Source organism: Erinaceus europaeus, chromosome 15 (genome assembly GCF_950295315.1).
Source record: "Erinaceus europaeus chromosome 15, mEriEur2.1, whole genome shotgun sequence".
NCBI lineage: Eukaryota > Metazoa > Chordata > Mammalia > Eulipotyphla > Erinaceidae > Erinaceus > Erinaceus europaeus.
The window spans coordinates 64,808,570-64,821,708 of NC_080176.1; the positions used below are offsets into that span (position 1 = coordinate 64,808,570).

Genomic DNA, 13,139 nt, shown 5'->3' on the forward strand with positions numbered 1-13,139 from the left:
CGGGCGGTAGCTCAGCGGGTTAAGCACAGGTGGTGCAAAGCGCCAAGGACCAGCGTAAGGATCCTGGTTCGAGGCCTGGCTCCCCACCTGCAGCAGAGTCGCTTCACGGGCAGTAAAGCAGGTCTGCAGGTGTCTATAAAGCAGGTCTGCAGGTTTCTATCTTTCTCTCCCCGTCTTCCCTTTCTCTCTCCATTTCTTTCTTTCCTATCCAACAATAACATCAATAACTACAAAAAACAAGGGCAACAAAAGGGAATAAGTAAATATATAAAAAAAAAAAGAAAGGGAAGGATGAATATGGGATGATGCCACTCACAGACAGAAATTGAGAAATAAGGATAGGAGGGGAACCACAAAGCAGAACTTGAACAGAACGGGGTTTGGTGCATTGCACCAAAGTAAAAGATCCTGGAGAGGATGGGCGGGGGACTTTGAGGTCCTTGCACATAATGGTGGACAGGGGACCCAGCCTGGGGATGAGAGCGTCTGGCAGAAAATTGAGAAATTTTACCCAGGTGTCAACTGTACTTATTGTAAACTATTACTCCCAATAAAAAGATTTTTTAAAAAATCAAGTTTCTTTCTTCCCACTAACTGCACAGCTTGTGAGCGACCCCATTTGAAACCCAGCAGGAGCAGCTGGATGGGATCAGACAGCCCATCTTTGCTGCAGGAAGGGAATCTCCTCTTTAGCCTCAGCAGAAGGGGAGGTCCGGCTGATGGGCCCAGTAAGCGGCTGTTCTCGTTGCTGGTCTCACAACTTGGCACTTCTGTGGGGCCCAGTGGCTATTTTAAGACAGAAACCTTGACTTCAATGGTGCAGAGACCCAGCTATTGTTAGTTCCAAGAGGCGGGTAGGACACTGGTCGTCAAGAAGTGCAAGGGAAGCTCCAACCCAGTTTGTCTCACTTCAAACAATTCTAGAAGGCTCTCGAAAGGACTTCAGAGAGATTGTGACTCAAAAACGTTTCTTTTGCCCCCAAGTAAAAGCTTGGAGGACTGTGATGTGCAGATAATTATTCAGCTAGTGGGGTAAGCACTGAGTCAAAAAGTCCATCTCCTAGGAGGCTCAGAGGTCAAATGTCACTGTTACAGGAGTGAGGCCATCATGGATTCCATTCCTGGTGCATCACAGGCAAGAGCAACAACAGCAAGTGAAACTCCATGGAAGGTGGAGCTGTGCTCGGTTTCTATCATAGAAAAATTAAACTGGGCCGCAGAGATGGTGTAGTAGTAGAGACATGCCACATGCATGAGGTTCTGGGTTCAATCCCCAGCTCCACACAAATACCTTATTACCTGATTCCTAGCCAAGTTGATTCTGGAGTGCTAAGTTGCTTCTTCTTGAAAAAAAAAATGTTGTTATAAGAAACAACCTTTTCCATCTGGTTAGAATTCTGAGAGGAAGAGAGACCACACACAACATGGGTCTGCACAGTGAGCATAGTAGACAGAATTATGATGCTGAAATCATCACCTTGGGGACCAAAAGAAGGCTCACACAGCAAGGCGCACACTTCACCATGCTCGAGGACCAAGGTTCAAGGCCCTGGTATCATACAGGAGCAACATATATGGCACTAGGGGAAGTACCTTGGACAGAAAAGCAGTGCCGGGCAGGGGTAGATAGCATAATGTTTATGCAAACAGACTTTCATGCCTCAGGCTTCAAAGCTGCAGGTTCAATCCCCTGCACCACCATATACCAGAGCTGAGCAGTGCTCTGGTGTTAAAAAAAAAAAAAAAGCAGTGCTGTTATATCTCATTTCATAGGATCTGTTTAAAGCTGGTGAAATAACTCACTTGGACGCTGCCTTGCCATGTGCTCAATCCAGGGTCAAGACTGCCTCTACTATATTGAAGAGACCTTAGTTGCTGTGGTCCCTTTCTCTAAACCATTCTGACCCTGTCTATATCTATAAACAAAAAAATAAACAATGAAAGAAAAAATGTCCACGAAGAGCAGACAAAAGATGGCAGTAATAGTAGTAGTAAGAATAACAACTCAATAGCCCCACTGAGGCCAGGTCGTGGCACACCTGGTTGAGCACACAAAACAAAGCACAAGGACAAAGTTCAAGTCCCCAGTCCCCACTTGCGGGGGGGGGGGGGGGGGAAAGCTTCACAAGTGGTGAAACGGGCCAGGTGGTGGCGCATCTGGTTAAGTACTCACATTACAAGTGGTGAAATAGTGCTGCAGGTGTCTGTCTCTCTCCCCTCTCTCCCTCTCTCCCCCCCCATCCTTTTCAATTTCTGCCTATCTCTATCTAATAAGTGAATACATTTAATTTTAAAAAATTAAACAAAACCAATCTCATTGCAATGAGATTTACAGTAGCTCCCAGGCTGGGCGAGACACTACCTTCTTTGGACCTCAGTTTCTCAAATGGAAATAGAGGTGCCTGCAGGGTTTCTGTGTGCGTGTGCGTGTGCGTGTGCGTATGCGTGCGTGTGTGTAAGTTGGGGATAAGTTGGGCTGACAGATGTTCTAGCAAGGTCCCATCTTCCTGGGGACACCCCACACCCCAGACTTCAGGCCACCCATCTCTGAGGGGTGGGGGTGCTGGTAGAACCAGCAAGAGGGGCTCTTGGCCTACCCGTAGATGTCTAGCACCCCGATGAAGGAATGCTGCTTGAGCATACTGTGCAGGGCCTTGTTGACGTGCTCCACGATCCAGCCAAACAGCTGCGCATAGATGTGCTTGGCCAGGGCATTACGTGCGTTCACTACCTGCTGCAGCGACATGGTCTTCACGTAGGTCTCTGAGGTGGTGACCAGCTTGCGGTGGCACAGCCAGTGCTCCATCTGACTGTGCTCCACCCCTAGCAGCCGGCAGAAGCTGGTGAGGTGCTCATCCTGGGGCTGCAAGAGGGAGGATGGTGAGGCGGGGTCACGGGGGCCTAAAAGACCAGCCCACCACTGTGCCAGGCCTGCCCAGCTCCCGAGCCCCATCCCACCCCCAGTCTGCACTCTTCCTTTGCCCCCCATTAAGTGGAGATGACAATCAGGGGGCCACAGAGTGTACTTGGACATATCACTATAGCTGCCAGTGGAACATATGATATGAACAAATGAAGTAGAGGCTTTGGGAAAAATGGCAGAACTCCCCACTTTCCCTGGCCCCCTCTCCCAGGAGCTCTGCTGCGGAGTCACTAGTGGGGGAGGCTCCCCAGAAAGCGAGCACCCTGAACATGGGGGGGCAGGGTTCATCAAGAGAAGAGAGCCAGGAGGCGATGGGATCACAACCAACAGGCAGCCTCCCCCTGCAGAGCCTCAGTGCATCGCGGTGAGAAGTCCCCACCACAGCACGGCTCCCACCTAGTCACGTGCTCAAGCTGCCAAAACTAGAAGGGACCCTCACAGGCACTAGGTACCTTGCACCTCACTTGGGTTCCCATTGTCCTCTGGACCAAGTCACCAAGCCCTGCTGCTCTGCACCTAGACCCTCACTCCCCAAAGTGCCCACCAGACCACCTGGCTTTGGACAGGCTGACAAGGAACCCACTCTCACAGGGTCCCATCTCCTCCAGAGACAGACGTCCTCCTCTTCAGGCAAGAAAGTTAAAGAAGCGCCTTGGAGGAGAGGCTTCTGCGTCTAATTACGTGCAATCCCCAAGAGGACGTTTCAGTCATGCTGAGACCCGAAAGGGACTGAACCCCAACAGACAGCACCTCTTTGCTCCTGCACTGCTAAGCTTTCCAGGCAGATGTGCTTCCATCCTAGACTTGGTGATACCAAACACTGAAAAAGTAAGATCGATTTCTACATGCTTATTGCTCTGAACATTGCTCTGCTTTGGTTGATTATGGTGCCTGGGATTGAACCTGAGACGTAGGAGCCTCAGGCATGAAGGTCTGTTTCATAGTCACTATATTGTTCTCCCCAGCTTTGAACTTAATTTCTCAAAGCGTTCATTGTTCAGGTAAACAGTAAATGGGACAAGTGGTAAAAATGCAGAACACATTCTTCTCTGGGTGGATCCCTTTGGTGGAACTTATGTTCAGATCTGGGGTAAGAAGCAAGAGTCAGAGGAGCGCAGTGACTCACCCAGGTCCCCGGGGCTCAGTGTGTGCCCAGCTGCACTAAGTATCATTGTACCACCTGGCCTCTGAGATGCGATAATCAAATGCTACATAAGACTTTATTTCCCCAGATAAGCAAGTTTCTTGGTTAATCCTCAGTAGCTCTGAAGAACCCCACAGAAAACCTCTTCATGCTCTGAGGCTCCTCTCCCCATTATTCATTCTTTTATCTAAACCTAAAGGAATCAGCCCTCAGCTCCCAGGCCAGTTGATTAATTCTGAGGCCAGGGGCCCTTCAAAACATAGTATGCCTTCTCCTACTGGCTCTATACTGGCTGTGGGGCTCATTTTCAGAGGAGGCTGTCTTGGAGGATTTAAATGAGGGCTTGTTCTGTGAAAATGAACACAGATAACTATGCCACTTCCCTGAGAACATTATACCTATATATATATTTTTTCCTTCTACAGATATTTAAAATCCATCCACTGCAAACAAAATACAATTTCAAGAATAATATGACATGACAGTGGGCAAGAACCTTCAACACTCCTGAAGGCTGTGCTTTACCACAGCACAGTTTGTGGGGCAGTGGTTGCAAACCAGGATTGACTTTATTTAACAGAAGGGGCAGGCTGACACCTGTGGGTTTGTACTCCATGAGCACACGGCTGGCTGTGTTATGGGGCATGTCCTGAACTTAACTGCCCAGAGAATGTAATTCCCAAGAAATCACGAAACTTTAAGACCCCAGGAAGGCAGATGCTGGGAAGACAGCATAGCGGTTCTGCAAAAGACTTAAAAAAGACTTAGGCTCTGAGGTCCCAGGTTCAATCCCCAGCACCACTATAAACCAGTTGATTAGTGCTCTGGCCTCTCCCTCCCTTTCTATCACTGAAAATATAAAACACACACACACACATCTACCTATGTATAAGGATCTGGATTCGAACCCCTGGACCCCCTACTGGGGGATAGCTACACCAGCATGAAACAGGTATGCAATTTTTAAAAATTATTACCTTTATTTATTGGATAAAGACAGCCAGAAATCTAGAGGGTAGGGGGAGATAGAGAGGGAGAGAGACAGAGAGACACCTACAGCCCTGCTTCACCATTCACAAAGCTTTTCCCCTGCAGGTGGGGACCGGGGGCTGGAACCCAAGTCCTTGCTCACTGTAACATTAGAGGGTGAGAAAAATAGCTCACATGTATGCTCAGCCAGGTGTGCTACCACCTGGCCCCGGTGTCTCCCCCTCTCCATCCCACCTTAATTTCTCTCTGTCCTATCAAATAAAAAGTAGAAGAAAAAAAAAAAAAGGCAGGGAGGCATCATAGGAAACCAGCCTGGGTACTAGCATTCTAAGCTAATCCACCTTATTGCTCAGAATGAGGGAAGGAGAGTGAAGCCAGGCTCCCTGACTTTGACCTTGATCCTCTGATGCAGAATCAGCCAGGGCCAGGCTGGAAGTGAAGAGAGCCCTGTCTTCTCATTCACTGCACAGATGGAGTGGCCGTGGCCATTCTTCATGGCCAACAACTTTTGTATTCTGAAGTTTCCCAGAACCCCCAAATGCAAAGCTGCACATGGCAGTTAAGTGCCTGGAGGATACTTGGCAGGTGGTAGGTTCAGCAGTGGCAAAAGTCCAACCTGCTTCTCCAGCCCACTTCTAATAAATCCTTAATTGCCGGGCATAGCTCTGCAGCTAGATCCCTCAGCTAGCAGCACAGACAGGACCCCCGGAGCCTGCCCTAAGGCTCCTCTGCCCCCTGCTGTGGAAGAAGGCTCCTAGGTTTGGGAGAAGTTTAATAACCACCCGAGGACAGGTTCCCAGCCTTTGCAGTGGGCATGAGGGGCTCCTCTCTGTTCCTATTTGTTGATTAAACATGCTACCTGAAACTGATTTAGCATCATGCAATTACATCTCAGCTTAATTAAATGATGCTAAATCCATTAAGAATAGCTGGTGTTATGGGCTGCCGATTAGTTTTTTGGGCCCCTGTTGCCAGATTTGAAAACAAACTGCCATTGGCGCTCAAGCTGTGGCAGGAGGCTGCATCTCCACGGTAACCCAGACAGGCCTGGACCACTTCCCTCAAGAGTAGACACTACTGAGCAGAAGGCACTGGGCTTGGGGATGGTTGACTTTTAAGGATGGAAACCCTGTCCACCTGAGAGAGGGGATGGCACTAGGTGGGGTATATGCCCAACACACACTATGTGTCCGGCTCTGTGGGAGGCCCTATTGGGGGACACTGAGCGAGTAGGAGGTGGCCAACTTAAGGGACAGACAGGTTAAAGGGAGGATGGAGTGGTGAGTGTGGTAGACATGTGCCAAGTTCAGACTCTGTAGAACATCATTTGCCTTCTATTAGAATCTTGTTTCTTCCAGTTCTAAGCAGTTGGGAGGAAGATTCATATTTTGTACCTTCCCAGGACTTACCCAAGAATGGGGACCAGAGAGCTCTATAACCAGTGACTACAGAGTCACTTATCCGACCCCACGACTTAGCAGAGAGAGCACATGGAAGGTGTCTCTGCACCCTCCCCAATGATGACACTTATTGCGCCAGATGTGTGTGTATGTGTGTGTGTTGCACCAAGTCCTCATTCATGTGTAGTTCTATCACTCCCAGGTTGAAATGTGTGTATGTGTGTGTGTGTGTGTGTGTGTGTGTGTGTGTGTGTGTGTGTGTATTTAATTTCAGATATAGAGAGACAGGGAGATAGAAAGGGGGAAATGAGGGCAAGACAAGAACACTGCTCCACCCGGTACGTTGGTGTCCTCATGTGGTGCTGTGGGTTCCTGCATGGTGAGGCGCATGTCCTACTGGGTGAACTATCTCCTAGGTCATATGTGCCATGTCAGGTGCTACACTGGGCTCCAGGGAAATAGTTCATTCTTGGCTTTGATGGGGTACCTTAGAGTTTGCAATACTTTTCCATAGCAGTCTCACAGAATATTCTGTCTTGAACTGTGGAGATATGTGCAAGTGTTGGTATCTGCTATTTTTATTTTGTTATTTCCACCAGGATTATCACTGGGGCTCAGTGCTTGCATGGTAAATCCACCACTCCTGGTGGCCATTTTTCCCTTTTCCTTTTTTTTTTTTTTTGCCTCCAGGGTTATTGCTGGGGCTCAGTGCCTGCACTACAAATCCACTACTCCTGGAGGCCATTTTCCCCCCCTTTTGTTGCCCTGGTTGTTTATTGTTATTATTATTATTATCATTGCTGTTGTTGGATAGGAGAGAAACAGAGAGGAAGAGGGGGGAGAGAAAGATAGACACCTGCAGACCTGCTTCACCACTTGAGAAGCGACCCCCCTGTAGATGGGGAGCCGGGGGCTCGAACTTGGATCCTTATGCCCGTCTTTGCACTTCGCGCCATGTGAGCTTAACCCACTGCACTACTGACCCCCCCCCCACTTTTGCTTTTTTTGAAAAAAATTTCTATTTTTGGTAGGACAGAGAATTTTAAGGGGGGGTATAGAGGGAAACACCTGTAGCTCTGCTTCACCATTTGTGAAGCTTCTTCCCTGCCTGCCCGCCCCCCACTGGTGGGGGGACTGGGAGAACTGAACCCACATCCACATGTATAGAAAGTGGAGCACTCAATTGGGTGTGCCGCTGCCTAGCACCCACTGCCTGATCTTACCTGCCGAGTCAGACTAAGCTCCTGGGCACGTACAGCCACCGTGCACGATACCAGCCAGCATGCTTTTTGTCGTCTTCCACCATGAAACTCACCTGGGAGGGAATTCTCTGAGCTTCAGGGTATTTGGGGAATTAACCCCTCAAAAATAATTTATTGAATGGCCACTACGTTCCCTGCCCTCCATGAGAGAAATCTGATGGCCATTAATCTGAAAATGATGTATTTCCGTAAAAAATTATCAGTCAGGGACCAGTGACCATGACTGGAGAATAAATAACCTAGGAGTGTCCTCCAAGTGGGAATGTGCATTTCATTGTGTAAGGCTGGAAGGGCCGAGTCAGCTGTGTACGTTTTATCTCTGGGGCGGGCGTGCGACTTACTGATATACTGCAGGACTCGCCATCGCGCTCGGCCTGAATCCCCACGTTTCCCAGGTGCAGGATGGAAGCAATTATCTTAAAAATGCTTATCTGATGGGACTCTCTCACTCCTGGAAGGAAAAAAAAGAATGCATGAATGACACTCAGGATCCATGGTAGGTTAGAAAGGACATCTTATTCTCTCTCTCTCTTTTTAAGGACTTTAAAAGAAGATGTTTTTCTTTTTTTTTTCTCCTGCTTTTTTGACCAATAATAACTCCTAACATGATCCTGGCTCTTCAGCAGCTAATTTCCACTCACAGTAGTAGCCCCGAAGGCAAAGGGGCCTCCTGAACTGGGAAGGAAACAGCCTCACTGGACTGTTCGGATCAGGCCTGGTTTACAGTCTCCAAGAGCAAAGGCCAGGCAGCAATGATGCAGGCTGAGTCAGACTTTATTTCAAACCAGCATGTCATGGCTGCTTTTTGTTTTGTTTTTTTAATTTTTAGTGTAATACGAATGGCCATTTGTCTGTAGTAATTTTTTTCACCCAAGATAATGTGCTGCAAATATCTATGACACATATCCAAAGTGCCAACATGGCAGCAGGGATGGTGGGGGTGGTAGTGGGGGGCGGTGGGGAGAGGAGAAAGGTCTCCTGGGACAGGACCAGGGACCAACTCTTGCCTGCTCCCTCCTGTGCTCCTTCCTGGACACAAACAACAGCCCAGCCTAGCCCTACCCAAGTGAACACCACCTGCCCTGGGAGTTATAACTTATGCATATATGTTATCAAAAGGAGAGATAATAGCCTACCTTCTGGGGCCTAGAAACAAGCTATAAGACAAGCCACAGAGAGATATGCAGCAGTCAACCTACTACTCAGTTTAAGAAATACTACAATTGCCCAAAAGCAGTGACTAATGTTTAAGGAGATACTCTAGTCAGGATAAAAAAGTAATTCATCAGTGACACCTACGTAAGTGAAAGTTAATGTATGTCATGCTTGAATTAGGAGAGTTTACTGTCATCAACAAAGTGAGCCACCCAGGTGTCAACTGGACAAAGTCCATGTAGATTTCAGATATGTTAGATGACAACTGTCATATAGAAACTTCATGGGACCGGGGGTTTGCTTCTAGGTTTCTATTAAATAGTAGTTTCAAAATGTAAAAATTAAAAAAAAATGGGTATGATTAACCCCTGTTCTTGCTTCACCATGGTACACAGTAGGCAGGAGTGTTCAAAACAAGACTGATGGAAGGATCAAGAGTATCTGCCACACAGAATGAGAATCCTTGAAAAGATCTACAGAACTGTAGGCATCATCCAAATGCCTGGTATTATTTAATTCTAACAATTGTTTACTCTAATAACTTACTGTGTCCTCTCTACTAGCTTCAGAGAAGCTTTGCTGCCACCTGCCACCTCCCTGAGGTGACTGTGGATGGACATACACACAAAGACATATATATCCTATTTCTAGGCCCCAGAATTTAAGACTATTATCCCTACTTTTGATGACATATATGCGTAAGTAATAATTCCAAGGGCAGGTTTATAACAACTGCAACAGCAATAATAATGGCCAGATGATGAGTAATTTAGGCTGACATCTTCGTCAGGTGCAGCTGAATTAGAGAGGAAAAGGGAAGACAGGGAAAGCCAGAAGCTGGTGCCCAGGACAAGAGAGGAGGCTGGATGGCTGTGAACCTGTGTAAGGGCTAAAGCATCTGGCCCGTCAGGGTATGTTTCAATCCCTGGGTCTGGTCCCCCCGCCCCCCCCAGGCACCAAACACCTTGGAAGCCCGGCTGAACTGTGCCCTCTCCACTAGCTCTAGAGAAGTTCTGCTGCCTTGGGGGTGACTCTGGACTGCTTTCCCAGAGCCTGGCGGCCCACACCTGCTGACGGCTTCCTGATCAGGTGGTGGCCAGTCTCCTAGAAATGGTGGAAATACCATGATGAGGCTCTCCTAGTCAGCAGCTCCTGGAGACAGGGGCTACTCACCTACTCCTGCTATTTCTGGACCCTTGGCGTCTACGTGTGCTCCCCCTGAGAAGCAACCACCAGCTATTGCTCTCGCTAACAATCATCTATTTTAATGCCTCTCTAAAGGGTAAACAGTGCAGCTTCTGTGTCCTGACTCCTATTTCACGGATACAAAAGACAAACCGTACCACCACCACCCCCCTTTTTTGCATTCAGATTTCAGCACAGGAATCCCGTTTCCCCCCCCCCACATAAGCTTAGGGTGTGTCTTATTTCAGTTGGACATTGAATAAAACTCTCTTGGGTTAGTGACATACTCAGAAGCCAAGCATCTGTCTCTGTCAGGGAAGGGTTGGACAAACACAAGGCAGCTCCTCAAGCCACTTCCCGGGCCTTGCTAGCTCTGGCTCCAGTTGCCAGCAATCTCCTGCTTCAAGTGCCCAGTAATAAGAAGCTTGCCTTCACCTAGTCACTTGGGGGCTCTTCTCCCCCCACACTGGCAGGGTTCTCCAGCTTGACTGCCTTCTATGACTGAGAAGGACAGAGAGGTCTTGTTTTAAGTTCTCAACAGCTGGAAGGACACAGTACTCACAGAAATAACACCAAGCGTGGCAGAGTGAACAGACCTTACAGGTTCTTCCAACTTGGATACCACCGGTTGGTACATGTAACTAGGCACACAGTGGCCTGGGGGCAGAGGTATATATATATACCTGGGTATGTGAACACACACACACACACACACACATTTCCTTAACTATACTGCCTCCAAACACATCAAAAGCCATGATTCTTCCAGAATTTTCTCCACTGGCTTTGACAGCCTGAGGGAGGAAAAATGAACACTGCAGTTTTTGAGAGAGCAATTCCAATTCCCCTCTCACCCCCACCTTTTTTTTTCTCCAAGAAAGAGCAACAAAGATCCAAGCCTTAACTTTGGAGTCTGAGGGTCGGATGGAATAAGAAGTTCCCCAACAAGGGCAAGAGAGCATCCCCACCAGCTGGTAAGGGCTGGCCACAGGGGGTGTGCATGGTTTATTCCTATACAAAACCAGCCTCTGGCTCCCCAACACCCCCACCTGGAGCTCCTCACCTAGCAGTGTGAAGGCCTGCCGCGTCTTCTCAAAGTCCTCAGCGTCATCCACTCCCTCGATGGATGTGTCTCCACCCTGAGCCGTGTAGAAGAAGTCCTCCGCACATGCTGTGGTAGAAAGGGGTGGCACAGGTGAGGGAGAAGAGCTGTAACCCTAGTTCACCCACAGACCAACACCCATGAGGGTCTCTACTCCCTGAGCAAGGGATCGATCTAAGACCAAGACTTATTCCCAACAGGAAGGGGAACCCTTTAAAAGATTGTCTTTGTTGCCGATGGTGAATGGGAGAGAAAACCAAATCACAAAGGACAGCATGTTGGCAGAGCAGGGTGCAAAGACCCAAGCGTGCAGGTCAGAGGCAGTTCTGTTCACCACAGGCATCACCACTGGGTTTTCCTTTTTCTTGCTGCTAGGACTTCACTGGGGTTTCATGCCTGCACAACTCCATCATGCCCAGTGGCATTTTTTTTTCTTTTAAAGATACAGGTTGAATTTAGAGAGATAGAAAGAGGAAAGACGGCATAGCACTGCTTCACCTTTGCGGTGTCTTCTGCCCCTCCCTGCCCCAGACTGGGCTTTAAAAGGAACTGACACCCTGAGGTAAAACCCACATCCATCCAGGACCTTTGATAATCAGTCTGACTGCTCCATGCAACACCCAAGGTGACATGGTTTCATTGTGTTTGATTTGTTCTCCAAAGATAAGGTGCACCTAAACTGCTGAGGCACGTGAACAAATGCAGATCATTCCCTCACCAGTCTGCCCACAGCCCCCTGTAGTCAGGTCTCTGGTGCAGGTGGATAAGGAGGAACACTATCTGGCTCAGAAATCAGAGCCGGCCTCAGCAAAAGGCAGAAGTGCAGTCAACTGGGTGTAGCACCTACACTTCAGGGGTGAGGAGGCTGGGTTAGGAAGCCAGCATTTTCAGGCAACTGTACGTGACTGAAATCAATCAGTGAGTGGAACTGGAAGCATCCGGTCACCCCCCTCCCCCCCCCCCCCCCCCCCCGAGTCAGGCTCCAGGACTCACAACCAATGGTCACAGGCCGAGTCGAATCTGCAGCCAGAGCATGGGAGCTTATCAAAGGCCCTTCACTCCACTCCAAGAAGCTGGCATCCAGCACGGCAGGCAGCACAGGGCAAGACAGTGAGCAAGGGGGTGGGTCTCAACTGCTCCAGCCAGGAGCCCAGGGAGCTTGCCCCTTGCCGAGGCCCAGAATAAGAAGTCCTTGTTCACTTCAACACACTCAGGCAAGCCCCACAAGCTTTCCTTCCTATTTTCCTCTATTACCTCAAAGTTATGTTTGGAACAAAATGGTCCAGAGAGCAGGGCAGCTCTTGCCAGGATCTGCTCCTTTTCTATTAAGACCAACTGTATAGAGACATGATCTCCCATGGGCTAGCTGAGGACACTCACTGGGCCTGTGTCCCACCCATATAGGGGAAAGAGGAAGGTGGGGGCAGGGGTGTTTAATGTCACTTGAGATGGGTAACTGGCCTCAGAGTCCCAATGTGTCAACTCATAGCAGAGAGCAAACCAGGCTGCACAGTTGCTCCTTGTTCCCAGCACGCAGGCACTGAGCAAGTAGTGCACGATGCAAAGCCAGCAGAACAGACACCATCCAGGGCTTCAGCTTGAGTCCCAGGTCAGACAGTCTTTTCTTCGGTGACCTTCTGACCCGCCTGTTACATGTACCTTTGCACAGCTGTCTGTTGTCCAGGGAGTGAAGCTCAGAGGGGTCCAGCGAGTGTGCCCATGTGAGAGGTCAAGCTGAGCCAAGAGCCAATGACACCCCTTCTCCTCCCAGAGTCTCCAGGGGACCCCTACATCAGCAGCCACCCCAGAAGATGGGTGTCCTCACTGACTTACTTAGGGCAAGCTCTTTCAATTCGGGGAGGCTGGCGGCAGCACAGAGCTGGTAAAAGATGTGGTAATTCCTCTCTTCCTCGGCCTGGAAAAAAAAGAGGTTGAGTATTTAAAACTGTGACCCCCCCCAAAAAAAATGTCTCCTTAA

The 13,139-nt window shown here is 48.9% G+C and overlaps 1 protein-coding gene across 1 annotated transcript in view; it reads right to left on the minus strand.

The window, feature by feature from the left end:
* Positions 1-13,139, minus strand: part of MYO5B (myosin VB) — a 195,103-nt gene that overhangs the window by 118,360 nt on the left and 63,604 nt on the right. Inside the window, exons 7-10 of the mRNA XM_060172332.1 lie at positions 12,995-13,076; positions 11,123-11,230; positions 8,061-8,170; positions 2,598-2,863 (exon numbers count right to left, since the gene is read on the minus strand). Of these exons, the coding sequence (XP_060028315.1) occupies positions 2,598-2,863; positions 8,061-8,170; positions 11,123-11,230; positions 12,995-13,076 (566 nt within the window). The remainder of the gene's footprint in view (positions 1-2,597; positions 2,864-8,060; positions 8,171-11,122; positions 11,231-12,994; positions 13,077-13,139) is intronic.